This window comes from Pan paniscus, chromosome 5, assembly GCF_029289425.2.
Source record: "Pan paniscus chromosome 5, NHGRI_mPanPan1-v2.0_pri, whole genome shotgun sequence".
Classification (NCBI taxonomy): domain Eukaryota; kingdom Metazoa; phylum Chordata; class Mammalia; order Primates; family Hominidae; genus Pan; species Pan paniscus.
The window spans coordinates 85,412,901-85,434,052 of record NC_073254.2 but is presented as its reverse complement, the minus strand read 5'-3'; the positions used below and the strand labels follow the sequence as shown (position 1 = coordinate 85,434,052).

Here is a 21,152-nt window from a genome sequence, read left to right as displayed (position 1 = left end):
CAAGACAGTGTACTAAAGAAGGACCGGTGTCTCCCAATAGTAGGAGCATAATTGATAAAGTCAGTCACTACTCCCTTAAAAAATATGAATACATCAGCTGTCTCTTCACTAGTACTCTCAGTTTTATTTTAAAATTTACCATTTTTTTCCCTTTTCTAGTATCCTTGCTAAAATGTTCATCATTCACACTGCTGGTAGCATTTCTGAAACACACATTTTCACTCCTATAATTTTAGTCCAATCTGTGGTAGGTAAAATTTGTTGCTTACTTTCTAGAGCACAGGCATAAATTATGAGAACTTTTATATCTGTTAATTTTATCTCTTCTATTTCTAATTTTCCTCTTTGTATATGTTTTGAAAGTACAATGTATAATTTATACAAATAAAAAGCTGCTTATTGTGGAGGCCATAGTTCTTAAAGAAGTGAAACATGAAAAATATCAGGTATATAGAATCAACTACAAGCTTATTAAAGGCTTCCACAGTTCATAATACTGTCTATTGAGTGCAAATAGAAATAAATTACATCCATCATCTCCAATCTCTACTCAACTATCTTTAATTGAATGCCTATTATATGCCAACTATTATAATGAGCATGTTCTATTCAAATTATTTTTTGGCTTATATAAAACTTATTTGTTTAAACTTATTACCTTTTTTTAAAAAGATGTAATTTAAGATGACAGCTGTTTGTGAAAGAAGAAATATTGTTCATGTTTTCTTAACTACTGAATTTAAGTTGGACTTTATTTGTTAGAATAACCTAACTACAAAGCTACTATAAAAGTGATACAGTTCATACAGTTCTGAAATTACACATATTTTCCTGTGAAATATTTTTCTGGTAACGTAACCTGTCAAGTGATGTTATGGTTGTAATTATGTGAAATGCTGTCAATGGCTCCATCGTAGTTCTGGGTTTCTGGACTTCTTGGCTCAAGAATTTATCAGATGTTAATGGTAATATCACCTGGGATAAAATTACTTCCTGATTTTAATCAATATGTGTGTTTAGAATTGAGGAGAATGCCATTTGGCTTGCTATTTTGACAGAGTTTGAAAAATGTCTTTATAAATGAAAAACTGAGACACATAACATCATACCTTTGGGGTCAAAATTACATCACCTTTTTCAAATTTATAATGTTTATATTACTCTAGTTCCCAATAAAATCCAAAGCATTTTGTATTCAGCATGTATAGATATACAGTGACTTCATAGATGTTTTTCTGTTAGTGTTTTTTTTTCCTTTGCTGCTATTTTCATTTATTTAAATTTTCACAAGGCGGAAATGCAATGCATCAAGCCACTTTCTCTTTGAAAACATAAATGCACAATAACTAGAGACCCAGCGTGCTCTAAGAACCGTGGGATTAGCCCCACAATAATGTGGGCTCACATCTGCAGTCGGTCTAAAAATGTCACATAGGCCTAATTTTGCTTCAATGCAAATGTAATTTGTTTCCTCGCATTTACATGTGGAAATAAATTTGTGACTGTGTTTAACTCATTTGCTATTTAATCTTTAGTGTATCCTTTTCAACTAAGCTGCTGGGAAAATAATACACCTGTGCAGGTTGCTACTACTGTAAATTTGTGATTTACAGGTACAAAAGTATTTCAATATTGCCTAGTGATCCATATCTTTCTCTAAAACCTCACTTTCTCTCTTGTGATTTCTGAACACTTGTGCTAGAAAATCACTCAGATAGGCCTTAAACTGAGCGTATGCACAAGTGAATCAGACTTCTCCCCTCTTCCTTGCCGTCTTACTGCTCCAACTGGTCTTCCTGGATTTTCTTCTCTTTCTTTAGGCCAACAGCCTTGGAGATGTAGTAATTCTACCATTTCAATATTTATGGACTTCACGAGTGTTATATTTGTATTGCCTCTGTACTAATTAGTCTTCATTATTGTTTCACTACATTAGTGTTGTTTTCTCCTCCACAAGTGTCTCAATTCTTTTAATTGCACTCACCAATATGTTCCTCACCTTGAAACTAGACTAATGCTATTAAATTATAGTGAGTTCTCAATGTAGTTGACAGGTTCTTCAAAATTGTGACTTTAAGCAAAACGACACACAACATGTTGGTCCTCAACATCTTTTCCTTCTCTGTCTTTTCATTATAACATTGAAGAGAGAACAAAATTGATTTTGTCATATGTTGTTTTGAAGTCGCAGTTTCCAAGAACCTATGGACAAAGTTAAGTGAGGATTTATTTATTTATTTATTTTGTTAATCATCCATGTGAAATCTTCAAGAGGCTCTTCATTGCTCTCGAATAAAATATGAGCTCCTTTACTGAGAATGGCTGCTCCTTCTTGATATAATCTCTTCCTAAATGGAGTGCTTATCTTTAATTGTAATTCCTTTTCCCTCTTTGATGAGAAAGCTCCACTTCTCTTACTTCCTTAAAGGCATCCAGCGTCACATTCACCTCAAAATCTTTAGATGTAGATGCTCTCTCCTGGAACATTTTTCCTTTGGCAATTTTCCCAGGTGATTCCGTTTTATCATTTTAGCTTAGATTTTGTTTCCTGGATTGGACTAAATGTCCTTGCTACATGTCTCAGACCATTAGACTATTTTGTTGATAGCAATTTGATGATGTTGCTTGTCTAATGATCTGTCTCCTTCATTGAGTTCTTAATTCCTTCCATTGATACCCTATTCCAACTGATTATTGATGAATCTTGGTACTGAGCATATTGCCTTGCACATAGATTGAGCTCAAATATACTTGTTTGAATTATTTTTTAAACCTTTAGCAAGATTGATAATTTAAATCTATAAAATTAACAAGGTGATTAATATATTTGAAATTGACATGATTATGTAGAACATTTAATTATGTAGAAGTTGTATTTTATCTTTCTATATGCATATTTGTGTTATTTGTCACATGAATTTATATTTCATAGATTTATAATATGTAGAACTGAAATTGCAAAGAGGTAATTTATAATTCAAATTTGATTTCTGCCTGATCTAAAATACCCATTAAAATGTTAGACTTACCATAAAGATTTGATATGAATTAACAAATAAATTATATAATGGCATACCATAATGTATTTTAACAACATTTAATTGATCTTTATGGTACAGTAGAAAATGCCGATATTTTGAATCTGACAAACCTGAATTTTAATCCAACATATACCACTTACCTGCTGGATGAAATTGTACAATAACAAAAATAAAAGCTACTATTTATTGAGTGACTCATATATGTTTACGTAGTCATTCCATCTTCAATACTACCTTGTTAATTAGGTGTACTTCTCCCTGGTGTACCTATTTGAAAGTGGAGAGAATTAAATCTCAGGTTGCCTAAGGACATTAAACAAACGAATAACATAACTGAGATCCAAAGAACACGTTTTTTTCACTAACGTCATTTACCTTTCCTCTCAAAATTTGAGTTTAATTGTGAGGATTGCAGTTTCTTTGTTAATCAAGTAGTAGAGTGATTTGTACAGAGAAAACCTTCAATAATTGGTAGTTACCCTTTAAAAAAAATAGGTCAATATATTAAACTCAGAAATCCTTTATGTTTTCTTGCCCTCTGGAACAACAGAATTGATGGGCTGACCCCTCCTTTCAGTTACTACCATTTAACTTATATTTATTTTTACTTTATTTACTTATATTTATAATCTTTTCATTACTGCTTTGTGACTTTCTTTTCCCTCTTTATCTGGCACCTTCCACCATTCCTACAGAAGACTCATTCTAGGTTAGTCATTTGCACAACAGAATTTTACATATATATGGGAGTTCCCATCCTCTGGATTATCATAAAAGGAACATGATTATCACTATCAGTTATTTTAAGGCTTATTTTTATATAAAATATTACATGAAAAATATGTTTAAATGGTGTTTACTCTTCTATGTTTTAAAGGTGTTTTTTGAAAACTAATCAGAAGAGGAATGCTTATCTCCCAAGAAAATTGAAACCATCTGTAAAAGAATCTTGGCTGTGCTGTGTTTTGATTAGATTGAAGTTTGGTGTAAAGAGAAAACACAAAAGACCGCAGTAAGTTGCTGGCTTAATTATGTCATGAAACCAGAACTTTTCAGAATCAGGTGACTATATAAAGCTTGACCAGATCAACATATCTTGATCATGTTTTTCTTGGCCTTCTTTCCCAAAGAAGGTCCCCAGCTGCTGGTGACACTATCTTTGCAGTGTAGGCTCTTATGAAATCTACAAAAAGAGCTAGCATTTTCTATATTATTAATTTAGGGAAAACTTCACTAACAATATATGTTTTTTTCTGTTTAAAGGAATATTTACAACATTTGAATTCCTGTTTCTCCATCAAAGCACACTGTCATCAAAGCTACTTTGGGGATAGAAAAAAGGTCAATTCCAATTCCCAGGAATCCCTAACCACAACTTTACTTGGAAATTTCCGGTAATACTTAAAACACCATTTTGCAGCAATTCTTTATGATAAACTGTAAAATACAGTTACCCAAAAATGACTGACAAATCAATCATCATTCTGAGCCTGATGGTTTTTCACAGCTCTTTCATAAATGGAAAAACATGTAGACGGCAATTGGTGGAAGAATGGCATCCACAACCCTCATCATATGCGGTAAATTGGACACTAACAGAAAACATCTGCTTGGACTTCTACAGAGATTGCTGGTTTTTGGGTGTAAACACTAAAATAGATACTTCAGGCAATCGAGCTGTTCCCCAGATTCGCCCTTTGCAAATTCAATTAGGAGATATCCTTGTAATTTCTTCTGAACCATCTCTTCAATTTCCAGAAATAAATTTGATGAATGTTTCTGAAACATCTTTCGTTGGCTGTGTGCAAAATACCACAACGGAAGATCAGTTACTTTTTGGCTGCAGACTAAAAGGAATGCACACTGTTAATTCTAAGTGGCTGAGTGTTGGGACACATTATTTTATCACAGTTATGGCAAGTGGTCCATCACCTTGTCCACTGGGACTTCGACTAAATGTGACAGTGAAACAGCAGTTCTGCCAGGAATCTCTGAGTTCAGAATTTTGCTCTGGTCATGGTAAATGTCTTAGTGAAGTTTGGAGCAAGACATATAGCTGCCATTGCCAGCCTCCATTTTCTGGAAAATACTGCCAGGAACTTGATGCATGTTCTTTTAAACCATGTAAAAATAATGGCAGTTGCATTAATAAAAGAGAAAATTGGGATGAGCAAGCATATGAATGTGTCTGTCACCCACCATTTACAGGTAAGATTGTTTAAAATATATAATTTTATTAAAATAGAGAAACACAGTGCATTTATAAACTGTTAACAGAAATCAAAGTACATTTTAAACGCGGTGGCTCACACCTGTAATCCCAGCACTTTGGGAGGCCGAGGCGGGTGGACCACGAGGTCAGGAGAGCGAGACCATCCTGGCTAACACGGTGAAACCCCGTCTCTACTAAAAATACAAAAAAAAAATTAGCCGAGCGTGGTGGCGGGCGCTTGTAGTCCCAGCTACTCGGGAGGCTGAGGCAGGAGAATGGGGTGAACCCGGGAGGTGGAGCTTGCAGTGAGCCGAGATAGCGCCACTGCAGTCCGGCCTGGGCAAAAGAGCGAGACTCCGTCTCAAAAAAGATAAAAATAAAAATAAAATAAATAAAAATAAATAAAAAATTTAATAGATTCCTTAGATTTGGCTGAATATAGATTCTGGACATATACAAATCCTATCAGGGATCCTCCAAAATAAGCTTTTTGCTTAACTGAAAGAGGGCTCTTAGAAACATGTTTAATAGTGAAATATCTATATCTACATCTTTCCCAACATTCATTCTTAACGTCTCATACATTAAAACATAAGATTATCAGAATAATATAAAAGCTTTTAGTCACTGAATGAATTCCCAAGATTATGGTATTTAGATAGGTGATAACTTGAAAATAAATTATGCATCTCAGTAGAGGAAGTTAGGGAACTATGGTTGAAGGGAAGTGATTGAAACTGCTTGGCAGAATTGGAGAGGAACAGATAATTGTGAGCCAAGAGCAATGTTTTAAATGGATGTTGGTGTGGCATCCAAATGGTGATTTATAACCAATAGTGACAAGGATGGAAAGAAGATGTTATAATTAATAACGGTTGTAATAAGCTCAATAAAAGGCAATAATCAAAGAAGGTTGTAAAAAGATGTTTGGTGAGTAATTAAGCCAGAGGAAAGGCAATCTAAAAAAACTGTAAATGATGCTGCCTGAGGCTAACGTGAAGTTTGAAGGGAATAAAACTCTCTCTACTTGAGAATATACTAGAGGAATCTGGGTCATCGGAGGAAAGTGAGGAGAAAGATTGAAAAAATGTAGGGAACATTTAAAGCTTGGAAACTTGTGAAAGAATTTATTTGAGGGTTTGACAGACCTGGCATGGAGAGTTACAAGTGAAATAAGACCACGATGATCTAACAAAGAGAAATATTTGACACGGCTGATAATAATAGTATAGGAAAACAGCAGATTGGTATGTATTTTGGTCATAAAAGAGGAAGGAAGGTTAGAGCAGAGATATATCTAGAGCAGATCACCTGCAGGGATAACTGTACTTTTGTTAGGCAGGCTTTAGGGGGATTCCTTCTCCCCTGTGCCTGAGGCTGACTCCATTGGAGCCAAGTTTAAAGAGGCTGTGTGATAACATGTAATGGGAGCCGACTTGGAGGCGGCTCATGCCTGTAATCCCAGCACTTTGGGAGGCCCAGGCAGGCAGATCACCTGAGGTAAGGAGTTCAAGACCAGCCTGGCCAACATGGTGAAACCTCGTCTCTACAAAAATACAAAAATTAGCCGGGCATAATGGCGGGTGCCTGTAATCCCAGCTACTCGGGAGGCTGAGGCGGAAGAATACCTTGAACCAGGAGGTAGAGTTTGTAGTGAGCTGAGATCGCGCCATTGCACTCCAGCCTGGGCGATGAAGGGAGACTGTCTCAAAAAATAAAATAAGATAAAATAAAAAGATGTAGTAGAAGACCTCAATAAGCCATTGTAGGCTGTAAAATTCACCTAATCCAATCTTTCAAATAGTCATTTTGAACTTGGTAGCTCAGTACCAAGATCCTTATAGAAGTTAATACCAATAATAGCCACTGAATATATTGTCTCTATAACGTGGATCAAATTCTCATTTGACTGTGTTGGCATTGGTGATAGAAGGTGCAAGTTATACGTCTTCTTTCCGCTGGGGTATATCAGGTGATTAAAGTTAAGGAAGACTAGAGAAAATGTGAAAACACTCAAATTGCTGATTTGGAGTGAATGATAAAGCAATTTAATAGACAGTCTTTAAAGCATCCATTTTCACCTGTCCAAAGAGTTTTAAAGAACATTTGGCCAGAAAATTTCTACTATGTGTCAGAATATTAATTTGCGTGTATGCATTCATAGTTTATGGGATATTATTTTAGTGGTTTTATTATAACTGCATAGAATGGTTTGCTTCCTACTCAATTTCCTTCCTTCCTTCCTTCTTTCCTTCTTTGCTTCCTTCCTTCCTTTCTCTCTTTCTGTCTTTCTCTTTGTTTGTTTCTTTCTTTCTCTTTCTTTCTCTTTCTTTCTTACAGCCATAGGTGCTTTAAATCATTAAGCTTTGAGCACTATAAAATGCCTAAATAATGCTTACTTATTTTTATAACATTAAGAATACTCCATTTGCCACTTTAATTATAAATAATTACTTCAATTTTAAAAATCAAAGAAGATAATGAAATATGTAGAATTGTCAAAACAATTGAGAATGCTTACTGCATTAGTTTGCTAGAGCTGTCATAACAAAGTACCATAGACTGGATGGCTTAAACAGAAACTTATTTTCTCACAGTTTTAGATGCCAAAAGTCAAAGATTGGCAGATATGGTTTCTTCTGAGATCTATTTGCTTGGTCCATAGACTGCTGTCTTCTCCCTGTGTCTTTATATTGTCATTTCTCTGTATGTATCTGTGTGTAAATGTTCTCCTCTTGAAAGCACACCAGTCACATTGGATTAGGACGCACCCTACTGACCTTATTTAACCTTAATTGCGTACTTCTCTAAAGATATTATCTCCAAATATAGATACTCTGTGATGCTGAGGGTTAGAACTTCAACATATGAATTTGGCGGGGGTGGGTGGGCACAATTTAGCTCATAAAACTCACTAAGTTTTAATTAGGGTGTGGCCTATTGAGCATTATACTGTTAATTTAGTTTTTATGTTTGGAAAACCTTTTGAAACAGAATGATTTTTATTTATATTTTCATTATTTATATTTTCATTACATTTAGGGTTGCTTGGAGGCAAATGAAGAAAAAAGTTCTGCATTAGTGAGGCAGGGATGTCAGTATATAAGGAATTTGAAAGATATCAATGATAATGGCAAAAACTGCTCATAAATTAAATTAAGAGCTTAATTAAACTGGGGAAAAAACATATTGCCAAATTACATGCAGTTGGTTTGTAACAACATTTGTCCACTTGCTATGCCCTGGGATTTTCAAGGCACATTCCTCTACTAAGGTATTATAAGATGATTAAATATGCATAGAATGAGTATGTTATGGAAGGCTGTGTGTGTGTGTGTGTGTGTGTGTGTGTGTGTGTGTATATATATATATATATATATATATATCTGATATAGTGGGACCACAATAGTATGTGTAAGTGAGATTTGGAAAATTTGATATGCCAGCAAGTGCAAAGAAGTGTTGAATTTGGAAGTTTGTGCACATATTCTGAGAATCCAGGCAGCCATTTCTGCTTTTGAATTGTTCCCTTGGCTAGGGGGTAAGTCTGAGAAACAGTACACATTTGAATGTGTCATTTTGTAAATTATCACTGCAATACTATGAATGTATGTTGAAAAACTGGTACTTAAATGTATGAATATTATCTATCATGAAAATACAATTAAAATTTTAAAATATTATGTAAATTAAATAAAGCTCAAATACTACAAGCCAGAAAAAATATTTGGATATTATAGTCTAGGGTCAGAAGATGAAAACTTATGTAAAGTATCAAAATTAATTTTTATTTCAATTTAAATGCATCATCGTATAACATGGTTTCATAACTGAAATTACTTTAGTCAGAATTTGATATTTTCATTATTAAAGAATTGAGGGAAAACTGATGGTTATAATATTGATATCCAATGTAAAAAAAACTTTTTTTCATTGTTATAGGAAAGAATTGCTCAGAAATAATTGGCCAATGTCAACCACATGTCTGTTTCCATGGAAACTGCAGCAATATTACTTCAAATAGTTTCATTTGTGAATGTGATGAGCAATTTTCAGGTAAAAAATGCATATATATACATCCATATACACAAGTAACTTTAATTTTATCTATGTATTTCAAATTAAATGTGAAATATTTCCTTTATTATTGAAAAATACGATTTTAGAATTTATATATACTGAACTCTTTTATGGTAAAGTTTAATAAATCAATTTGGTTAATACAATTAAATCATACTACTGCTAAATGTTTTATGGCATAAGAAGAGTCTGAACAACAGTTCACATGCTTTTCACCATAAAATTACTTACATCTTTCTTCAGACTTGCATTTATGACCAATGAATTTGAAATTATTCATGTGTTTATTTGACACTTCTTAACCATTAAATTTTAAATTATGGACATTTTCACTGAACACATGTTGAGGTTTCTGTTAATTTCTTTAAAAAAAGTCTGCTAAAGGAAGATATTATTACATCTTTTTTTGATATAAAATGCAGATAAAATATATATTTTTAAATTACACTTTAAGTTCTGGGTTACATGTGAAGGATGGGCAATTTTGTTACATAGGTATGCCATGTGCCATGGTGGTTTGCTCACCCATCAACCCGTCACCTATATTAGGTATTTCTCCTAATGCTATCCCTCCCCTAGCCGCCAACCCCCAACAGGCCCCAATGTGTGATGTTCCCCTCCCTGTGTCCATGTGTTCTCATTGTTCAACCCCCATTTATGACTGAGAACTTCCAGCGTTTGGTTTACTGATCTTGCGATAGTTTGCCGATCTTGCGATAGTTTGCTGAGAATGATGGTTTCCAGCTTCATCCATGTCCCTACAAAGGACATGAAATCATCCTTTTTTTTTTTATGGCTGCATAGCATTCCATGGTGTATATGTGCCACATTTTCTTTATCCAGTCTATCATTGATGGACATTTGGGTTAGTTCCAAGTCTTTGCTATTGTGAATTGTGCTGCAGTAAACATATGTGTGCATGTGTCTTTATTGTAGAATGATTATAATCCTTTGGGTATATGCCAGCAATGGGATTGCTGGTCAAATGGTATTTCTAGTTCTAGATCCTTGAGGAATCACCACACTGTCTTCCACAATGGTTGAACTAATTTACACTCCCACCAACAGTGTAAAAGCATTCCTATTTTTCCACAACCTCTCTAGCATCTGTTGTTTCCTGACTTTTTAATGATCACCATTCTAAATGGCATAAGATGGTATCTCATTGTGGCTTTGATTTGCATTTCTCTAATGACCAGTGATGATGAGCATTTTTTCACATATCTATTGGCTGCATAAAGGTATTCTTTTGCAAAGTGTCTATTCATATCCTTTGCCCATTTTTTGATGGGGTTGCTTGCTTTCTTCTTGTAAATTTGTAAGTTCTTTGTAGATTCTGGATATTAACCCTTTGTCAGATGGATAGATTGCAAAATTTTTCTCCCATTCTGTAGGTTGCCTGTTCACTCTGACGGCAATTTCTTTTGCTGTGTGGAAGCTCTTTAGTTTAGTTAGATCCCATTTGTCAATTTTGGCTTTTTTTGCCATTGCTTTTCGTGTTTCAGACATGAAGTCTTTGCCCTTGCCTATGTCCTGAATGGTATTCCCCAGGTTTTCTTCTAGGATTTTTATGATTCCAGGTCTTATGTTTAAGTCTTTGATCCATCTTGAGTTGATTTTTGTATAAGGAGTAAGGAAGGGGTCCAGTTTTAGTTTTCAGCATATGGCTAGCCAGTTTTCCCAACACCATTTCTTAAATAGGGCATCTTTTCCCCATTGCTTCTGTGTGTCAGGTTTGTTGAAGATCAGATGGTGGTAGATGTGTGGTGTTATTTCTGAGGTCTCCATTCTGTTCCATTGGTCTATGTATCTGTTTTGGTACCAGTACCATGCTGTTTTGGTTACTGTAGCCTTGTAGTAAAATTTGAAGTTAGGTAGCATGATACCTCCAGCTTTGTTCTTCTTGCCCAGGATTGTCTTGGCTATGTGGGCTCTTTTTTGGTTCCATATGAAGTTTATAGTAGAGTTTTCCAATTCTGTGAAGAAAGTCAGTGGTAGCTTGATGGGGATAACATTTAATCTATAAATTACTTTGGGAAGTAAGGCCATTTTCAAGATATTGATTCTTCCTATCCATGAACATGGAATGTTTTTCCATTTGTTTGTGTCCTCTCTTATCTCCTTGAGCAGTGGTTTGTAGTTTTCCTTGAAGACGTCCTTCACAAAATGAAGGCAGAAATAAAGATGTTTTTTGAAACCAATGAGAACAAAGACACAACGTACCAGAATCTCTGGGACACACTGAAAGCAGTGTGTACAGGGAAATTTATAGCCCTAAATGCCCACAAGAGAAAGGAGGAGAGATCTAAAATCGACATCCTAACATCACAATTAAAAGAACTAGAGAAGCAAGAGCAAACACATTCAAAAGCTAGCAGAAGACAAGAAATAACTAAGATCAGAGCAGAACTGAAGGAGATAGAGACATAAAAAACTTTGAAAAAATCAATGAATCCAGGAGCTGGTTCTTTGAAAAGATCAACAAAATAGATATACCACTAGCCAGACTACTAAAGAAGAAAAGAGAGCAGAATTAAATAGATGCAATAAAAAATGATAAAGGGGATATCACCACCGATCTCACAGAAATACAAACTACCATCAGAGAATAGTATAGACACCTCTATGCAAATAAACTAGAAAATATAGAAGAAATGGACAAATCCCTGGACACATACACCCTCCCAAGACTAAACCAGGAAGAATTTTAATCTCTGAATAGACCAGTAACAGGTTCTGAAATTGAGGCAATAATTAATAGCCTACCAGCCAAAAAAAGTCCAGGTCCAGATGGATTCACAGCCGAATTCTACCATAAGTACAAAAATGAGCTGGTACCATTCCTTCTGAAATTATTCCGATCAACAGAAAAAGAGGGAATCCTCCCTAACTCATTTTATGAGGCCAGCATCGTCCTGATACCAAAGCCTGGCAGAGACAAAACAAAAAAAGAGAATTTTAGGTCAATATCCCTGATGAACATTGATGCAAAAATCCTCAGTAAAATACTGGCAAGGAGAATCCAGCAGCACATCAGAAAGCTTGTCTACCACGATCAAGTCGGCTTCATACCTGAGATGCAATGCCAGTTCAACATACGCAAATCAACAAATGTCATCCATTGCATAAACAGAACCAACGACAAAAAGCACATGATTATCTCAATAGATGCAGAAAAGGCCTTCGACAAAATTCAACAGCCTTTCATGCTAAAAACTCTCAATAAACTAGGTATCCATGGAACGTATCTCAACATAATAAGAGCTATTTATGACAAACCCACAGCCGGTATCATACTGAATGGGCAAAAACTGGAAGCATTCCCTTTGAAAACTGGCAGAAGACAAGGATGTCCTCTCTCACCACTCCTATTCAACATAGTGTTGGAAGTTCTGGCCAGGGCAATCAGGCAAGAGAAGGAAATAAAGGTTTTCAAATAGGAAGAGAGGAAGTCAAATTGTCTCTTTTTGCAGATGACATGATTGTATATCTAGAAAACCCCATTGTCTCAGCCCAAAATCTCCTTGAGCTGATAAGGAACTTCAGCAAAGTCTCAGGATACAAAATCATTGTGCAAAAATCACAAGCATTCCTATATACCAATAACAGGCAAACAGAGAGCCAAATCATGAGTGAACTCCCATTCACAATTGCTGCAAAGAGAATAAAATACCTAGGAAAGAACTTACAAGGGATGTGAAGGACCTCTTCCAGGATAAAATATTTTTTAGGAGTTCTATATTTTACTTATTCAAAATCAGTTTGTTAGATAACATTTTCCAAGATATTCATGAAGTAAATGATTTCTATTTATTATTCTTTAGAACGTTTGGCTAAATTTAGATACTGCAAAGTTGTTGACTCTCTCAATTTATTTCCATTATGCTCTAGTATGTAAGTTTATCCTTGAAATTTAGGAGCCCCCTCAAATGCTTCCCACAAGCCCAGCTATTCCAAAGCACTGTTATAATATTTAAAATCTTATATACTTTTGAAATCTTATTAAATTTGCTAAGTGTCTTTCTTGAATCATGGAGGAATAAACTTCAATGCTTTATCTAAAAAATGCAACTTACTGTAATGTTCAAAAACTGATTTCTTTGGTACTTAAATTTTTTTAGCTGTTTAATCAAATTTTTGAAACTGATTTTGAGCAAGATGCAGCTAGAGCATTCTGTTACCAAAATGTCAAAGCTTCCCTGCACCCTTAGATTCATTTTCAAAGTCATTCTTTAGAGACTTAAACATTTCTAAATTTGAATGTTGATGAAAAGAAGCAAGAAAAAAAGCACATTATGCCATGTTACAATTTTTTCAATAATAGTTTTGTCACAACAAATTAGTTCCATTACTCTATAAGTATTTAAAATTATTTGTGAATTTTGAAACTACAGTTTTTATTTTAGTTGTGTGAATATCATGACTGATTTGAAACAAAATATGAACTATGTGTGAACCACAATACATTTCCTATATTTTCTGCTCCACATTTTTCTATATTTGATCAAAACAATGTATTATGCCACATACTTAACAAAATGTGTATTTAAAATTTCACCACAGGAACCAATAACTTTATTTTTGAATATTGTTTGCTGAATTCACAAATTCCCAATGGCACTACCAACATTGTCAGATGTCTTGCCTTTGACAGAATAAACTTGCAAAACTTTATTTTAATTTAATGAATTGGAGGGAAAAAGAAAACCATTGTTGGAATTAACTGATTATCAATTTGAAGTTTCTGCTTTTATTAATATGGCTCACTTTTTTTTTTTTTTTTTTTTTTTGAGGCAGAGTCTCACTGTTTCACCCAGGTTGGAGTGCAGTGGTGAATCTCGGCTCACTGCAACCTCCGCCTCCGAAGCTCCAGTGAGTTTCCTGTCTTACGCTCCCAAGTAGCTGGAATTATAGGTGCATGCCACCACAGCCGGCTAAGTTTTGTATTTTTAGTAGTGACGGGATTTTGCCATGTTGGCCAGGCTGGTCCCAAACTTTTGTCCTCCAGCGATCCACTTGCCTTGGCCTCCCAAAGTGCTGGAATTACAGGAGTGAGCCACCACGCACAGCCCAAGCTGGCATTTTTTAACTGTAAGTGAAGTTGTCTACTAGCTGAGCTGACACTTTGACAACTATCACTTTACTTTTTGTATGCACAGAGGAACTTGTGATAAAAAATGACAAAAATAATTTTGGGACAGTCATTTGATCTAAATGAAAAGACGTGCTTCACAGAGTGATATGTAAGAAGACCTGCCTATGAACCTAGCTCATCATCAGAAGACAGTCTTCTAAAATATTTACTAACATTTTTAAAAGTAGATGCTGATGATTGCTCAACTAATGTATGCATTCTGGTTTGTATATAGTCAGTAATGTCACTAATATCCTACAGTGGATCATTAATAGTGGCACAGTTTAGGGGCAACTACATATTCATCATTGATTTTCTAGGGAAACAAATTTGAAACTTAGTTTTATTAAAAAGTAAGTATTTATTGTAGAATAAGAAATGTTCATCAGTGCATAGTAAAGTATGTAAATAGTTGTAGATTTATACCAAGGGCTGGCAAATTTTTCTGTAAAGAGTTAGATAGTAAATATTTTAGACTTCTTGATCCATATGGTCTCTATCACAATGATTCAACTCTGCTATTGCAGCATGAAAGCAGCCATAGACAAACATAAATGTGTGGATTTCACTATATCAATAAAACTTTGTTTACAAAAATAGGTGGAAGGCCTTATTCAGCTTACAGCTATAGTTTACTGACCACTGTTTTGTACCACACAATAATTGACCAAACCTCTATAGCAAGAACATACAGACAATTATCTATAAACCCTATGACAAAACTAGTAGCCTCAATTTTCCTCTCATATATAACATAGACATAACTCATAATTTCCTGTGTTCCTACTGACCAAGCTCACTGGCAGCCTGGAAACATTGTGCTGGAAGAGTAGCATTATTAGTAGCTTCTCTGCATACCAACTGAAATAAGAAGGAATTACCTACTTTTGTCTGCTTGGGTCTTCAAAGTCCAACAAGCTGTCTTTGAATGATTGATACAATAAAATCTGCATCTGGAAAGCATTGAGAAAGAGAGGTGTGTTATCACTGGTTATATTACCATATTATCCTCATGTTAAAAATAATTTTCTGCTTATGTATAACTCTATATCTCACACTTCTGGAAAAGATGATGGCAGAATATAAAATACCAAGTGGTGATTTATCAAACTCATCCCTATTTGTTTTAGTGCAACCATAAATAATAGTACTTGGTTAAAACATCCAGGACAAATGGCATTTTAATATTTGGAGAGAACTGAGATACTTCAGCAATATTCTGTCTTCTACCCCATGAGCATAAACTGGTGCTATCTTGAGCAAACTAGAGTGATTACCCTATAAAGGTTTGGTAACTATAATAGGGTTTTTTTAAAAAATATTTTGAGATGTACAGCCTGTGCCAAATGTATACAGGAAGCATCACATTTAAAAGATGTATAAAATATGTCTATATCTATCCATCGGATATGGCTTGACTGTGTCCCCACCCCAATCTCATCTTGAATTCCCACGTGTTGTGGGAGGGACCCGGTAGGAAGTAATTGAATCATGGGGGCACATCTTTCCCATGCTGTTCTCATGATAGTGAATAAGTCTCACGAGAGCCGATGGTTTTAAAAAAAGGAGTTCCCCTGCACAAGCTCTCCGTCTTTGCTTGCTGCCATCCATGTAAGATGTGACTTGCTCCTCCTTGCCTTCCACCAGGATTGTGAGGCTTCCCCAGCCACGTGGAACTGTAGGTCCATTAAACCTCTTTCTTTTGCAAATTGCCCATTCTCAGGTATGTCTTAATCAGCAGCATGAAAACGAACTAATACACCATCTATCTCTTTATTTGATACATATTTTCTAATATTTTATTATTGGTTTCTTCAAAACTCTTCAGAAACCAATATATGTATATTTTTCTACCATGATCAACTGTGCATATTAATATATATTATTTGAAATATGAGTCTGGATTCATAATCAATATTATGTTCTAATGAGCCACAGTAAAACTATAGAAAATTAATATTCCTAATGCCATATCAACCAGTGATTATTATAAAATTAGCCATTATGTCAAGTTCTCATTGCTCTTGAATTTCCTTCCAAACAGAATTTTGGAATTCATATAATTTGGAATATTATAATTGTCATACCTAAAGCAGTTTAATAACCCACATCTAATGCAAATTTACATTAAGACTGCAAATAAATATGGTATAGAGTATGCCAATCATATTTCAAAACTTAAGAGCCCTTAGAAAAACAAATTCTTGATTTTTCAGATATCTCACATATTGTGAAATAGAGTAAAAATAAGAATCATTAGCCATAAGGTCAGACTTCAATTTCAAACATTATAAAAGTAAAATTAAGAATTAAAATATAGGTTGCCTGAGTAACCGTATGATGGTGGTGGTGGTGGTGTCTTCCTGTCTCAACGATACCTATTTTCTAGTGCTGAGATCCTGAGACAATGAATCATAGTGAAAGATTCGTTTTCATTGCAGAGTGGTATGATCCAAATGCTTCACTTCTTCGACGTTATGAGCTTTTATTTTACCCAGGGGATGGATCTGTTGAAATGCATGATGTAAAGAATCATCGCACCTTTTTAAAGCGGACCAAATATGATAACCTGCACTTGGAAGATTTATTTATAGGCAACAAAGTGAATGTCTTTTCTCGACAATTGGTATTAATTGACTATGGTGATCAATATACAGCTCGCCAGCTGGGCAGTAGGAAAGAAAAAACGCTAGCCCTAATTAAACCAGATGCAATATCAAAGGCTGGAGAAATAATTGAAATAATAAACAAAGCTGGATTTACTATAACCAAACTCAAAATGATGATGCTTTCAAGGAAAGAAGCATTGGATTTTCATGTAGATCACCAATCAAGACCCTTTTTCAATGAGCTGATCCAGTTTATTACAACTGGTCCTATTATTGCCATGGAGATTTTAAGAGATGATGCTATATGTGAATGGAAAAGACTGCTGGGACCTGCAAACTCTGGAGTGGCACGCACAGATGCTTCTGAAAGCATTAGAGCCCTCTTTGGAACAGATGGCATAAGAAATGCAGCGCATGGCCCTGATTCTTTTGCTTCTGCGGCCAGAGAAATGGAGTTGTTTTTTCCTTCAAGTGGAGGTTGTGGGCCGGCAAACACTGCTAAATTTAATAATTGTACCTGTTGCATTGTTAAACCCCATGCTGTCAGTGAAGGACTGTTGGGAAAGATCCTGATGGCTATCCGAGATGCAGGTTTTGAAATCTCAGCTATGCAGATGTTCAATATGGATCGGGTTAATGTTGAGGAATTCTATGAAGTTTATAAAGGAGTAGTGACCGAATATCATGACATGGTGACAGAAATGTATTCTGGCCCTTGTGTAGCAATGGAGATTCAACAGAATAATGCTACAAAGACATTTCGAGAATTTTGTGGACCTGCTGATCCTTTGGAGTCTCACTCTGTTGCCCAGTGTAGAGTGCAGCGGTGCAATCTCGGCTCACTGCAAACTCCACCTCCCAGGCTCTAGTGATTCTCCTGCCTCAGCCGTCTGAGTAGCTGGGACTACAGAGAAACTTCCTCAGCTATTGAAACTTTGCCCAAGCACCTGAGAATTAAATATTGGTCCCACCACCCTCAGACAGAATGGCTACTTCCTCTTTTGTGGCCTCATTTTACCCTATATATACTATTTTTATATCACCTGTTAAATTTTACTGTACTTATTTATTTACCGTCTGTCTACTTCCTGAAATTGTTCCCCAAGATCATGTTTTATTCATCTTAGTATTTCTAGCATGTAGCAGAGTACCTAGAATGTGGAAAACACTTGATAAATAGTTGATGGTGGAACAAATGAATGGAAGAATACATCTAGAGTCATGTACTGGACAAATGAATAGATTTTTCGAAATAGAATATGGTCCTATTAAAAAGTCCAGGATTGGCTCGGGTGGCTGCGCTGGGAGGCGGCGATGAGAGGCTCGCATGCCTCCAGCCCGGCCCCGGCCCCCCAGGACGGAGAGCCGAGCAGCCCCGGCTCTGGGCTACGGACTATGGGCGAATAGCTGACCACCCGGCGAAGCATGCCGCCTGCCTTGGCCTCCCAAAGTGCCGAGATTGCAGCCTCTGCCGGGCCGCCACCCCGTCTGGGAAGTGAGGAGAGTCTCTGCCTGGCCGCCCATCATCTGGGACGTGAGGAGCCCCTCTGCCTGCCTACCCAGTCTGGAAAGTGAGGAGCGTCTCTGCCCGGCCGCCATCCCATCTAGGAAGTGAGGAGCGCCTCTTCCCGGCCACCATCCCATCTAGGAAGTGAGGAGCGTCTCTGCCCAGCCGCCCATCGTCTGAGATGTGGGGAGCGCCTCTGCCCCGCCGCCCCGTCTGGGAAGTGAGGAGCGCCTCTACCCGGCCGCGACCCCACCCGGCCGCGACCCCGTCTGGGAGGTGAGGAGCGTCTCTGCCCAGCCGCCCCGTCTGAGAAGTGAGGAGACCCTCCGCCTGGCAACCACCCCATATGAGAAGTGAGGAGCCCCTCCGCCCGGCAGCCACCCCGTCTGGGAAGTGAGGAGCGTCTCTGCCCGGCAGCCACCCCATCCAGGAGGGAGGTGGGGGTCAGCCCCCACCAGGCCAGCCGCCCCGTCCGGGAGGGAGGTGGGGGGTCAGCCCCCCGCCCGGCCAGCCGCCCCGTCCGGGAGGTGAGGGGTGCCTCTGCCTGGCCGCCCCTACTGGGAAGTGAGGAGCCCCTCTGCCCGGCCAGCCGCCCCGTCCGGGAGGGAGGTGGGGGGGTCAGCCCCCCTGCCCGGCCAGCCGCCCCGTCCGGGAGGTGAGGGGCGCCTCTGCCCGGCCGCCCCTACTGGGAAGTGAGGAGCCCCTCTGCCCGGCCACCGCCCCGTCTGGGAGGTGTACCCGGCAGCTCATTGGGAATGGGCCATGATGACAATGGCAGTTTTGTGGAATAGAAGTGGGGGAAAGGCGGGGAAGGGATTGAGAGATCGGATGGTTGCCATGTCTGTGTAGAGGGAGGTAGACACGGGAGACTTTTCATTTTGTTCTGTACTGGGAAAAATTCTTCTGCCTTGTGATCCTGTTGATCGGTGACCTTACCCCCAACTCTGTGCTCTCTGAAACATGTGCTGTGTCCACTCAGGGTTAAATGGATTAAGGGTGGTGCAAGATGTGCTTTGTTATACAGATGCTTGAAGGCAGCATGCTCGTTAAGAGTCATCACCACTCCCTAATCTCAAATACCCAGGGACACAAACACTACGGAAGGCCGCAGGGTCCTCTGCATAGGAAAACCAGAGACCTTTGTTCACTTGTTTATCTGCTGACCCTCCCTCCACTATTGTCCTATGACCCTGCCAAATCCCCCTCTGTGAGAAACACCCAAGAATGATCAATAAAAATAAATAAATTAATAAAAAAAAAAGAAAAAAAAAAGAATTAAAATATAACATAAGACCACATGAAAATGTATTCTTAATTGTAATCCCAAATTTGAAATGTTATGTAAGATTTATGCATCCATTAGAAAGTGATTTATTCAAATTTTATAAGATTTATTGCTAAATTTTTACATGTGTATTTTTGATCAATGCCAGGAAATGTTAAAATTATTATGCTATACATTATTAGTTAATGACACATTTTCAAGTGTGAATTTGACATAGAAACAGGTGATTGTCAGAAAATAAACTGTTTTTAGTTTGACTAAATTAAAGCTACCATAAACAAATTTAGTTTCAAGATAGGAAAGTTTATTTGTAAGGATGCTGGGATGTTTGAATCCAAGATGAGTGATGTTAAAAAGGTTTTGCAATGGCATTCAATGATGGTAACTTCAGCTACCATTTTGGATAGATAACAAGAGATCCAATCTGACTAGTAGAGAATAGTGTAAGACATTTAGTTAGCAGTTTAGATCAGAGGGTAGACAAAATATTTTCCAATGTAAAGTACGTATTTCTCCATTTGAGTAATCCTCACCAGTGGGTAGAATTTGTGAAGAATAGAATTTTGCTCATGGAAAGAAAAGCAGGCAGGAGCTAAATCAGATATAACTTTCTTCATTTTTAATAATTGAACTTTAATCCTATTTTGAGACTCAATTCTGATAGAGTTTGGAAAATTAATCTCTGTCAATTTAACCCTATCTCTAACCCCCTGCCATGTAGAGAATTGAACTAGTCCTTGCTCTCATAAGTGGAATTTTAAAAAATAATGGAGTCACATGAGCTGATAAGCACACATGTATAGTCAATGTTAAGACTTAGTATTTATAAAATTTGGAATGATAATTTATGGCAAATGTTTAACACATTTAATAATGTAAATAATTTTTAAGGCATTGAATAGGCAGGTGTTTATATAAGCTTATTCTAGGTTGCTATGAGTTTTACATTGTCAAACTTTATTTTGTAGCATTTTTCTTCTTGTTTCTCTAGTCACTATGATAATTATTGGCATTGATGGTGACTGTTATTTCCAAACACAGCATAATCCACAATAACACAACATTTAAAAGCAAAGGCTCTGTATCAATTACTAACATGAACAATTTCCTTTGCTACCGTATTCCATCCAGATAAAGAACTGAGTCTTCCTCTGAATCTTCCAATTAATTTCTTCCATTGTGATGAATCCTCCATAGATTTATTGGCAAAACATTATTTCCAAGTGCTCTCCACCCTACTATAAATTGTCTCAAAATTGGACTGGGCGCAGTGGCTCACGCCTG

The 21,152-nt window shown here is 36.8% G+C and overlaps 2 protein-coding genes across 41 annotated transcripts in view; both read left to right on the top strand.

Moving 5' to 3' along the window:
• Window positions 1-21,152, top strand: part of LOC129397991 (protein eyes shut homolog) — a 565,331-nt gene that overhangs the window by 338,687 nt on the left and 205,492 nt on the right. For 39 of the 40 annotated variants that reach the window (XM_063605343.1, XM_063605344.1, XM_063605345.1 and 36 more), the window contains 3 exons: window positions 3,919-4,053; window positions 4,305-5,249; window positions 9,196-9,309. In XM_063605343.1, coding sequence (XP_063461413.1) covers window positions 4,502-5,249; window positions 9,196-9,309 — 862 coding nt within the window. In that variant the 5' untranslated portion in view covers window positions 3,919-4,053; window positions 4,305-4,501. Of the gene's footprint in view, window positions 1-3,849; window positions 4,054-4,304; window positions 5,250-9,195; window positions 9,310-21,152 lie in introns of all 40 variants that reach the window. The other variant, XM_063605368.1, reaches the window with a different exon arrangement.
• Window positions 16,794-17,960, top strand: LOC129398008 (nucleoside diphosphate kinase 7-like). The gene has a single exon (XM_055113847.2). It carries the CDS (start codon window positions 16,875-16,877, stop codon window positions 17,943-17,945), a length of 1,071 nt encoding a protein of 356 aa, XP_054969822.2. The 5' UTR covers window positions 16,794-16,874; the 3' UTR covers window positions 17,946-17,960.

What these genes read in the sequence shown, in the direction of transcription:
- LOC129398008 (XM_055113847.2), top strand. Translation starts at nt 16,875, where the DNA reads ATGAATCATAGTGAAAGATTCGTTTTCATTGCAGAGTGGTATGATCCA.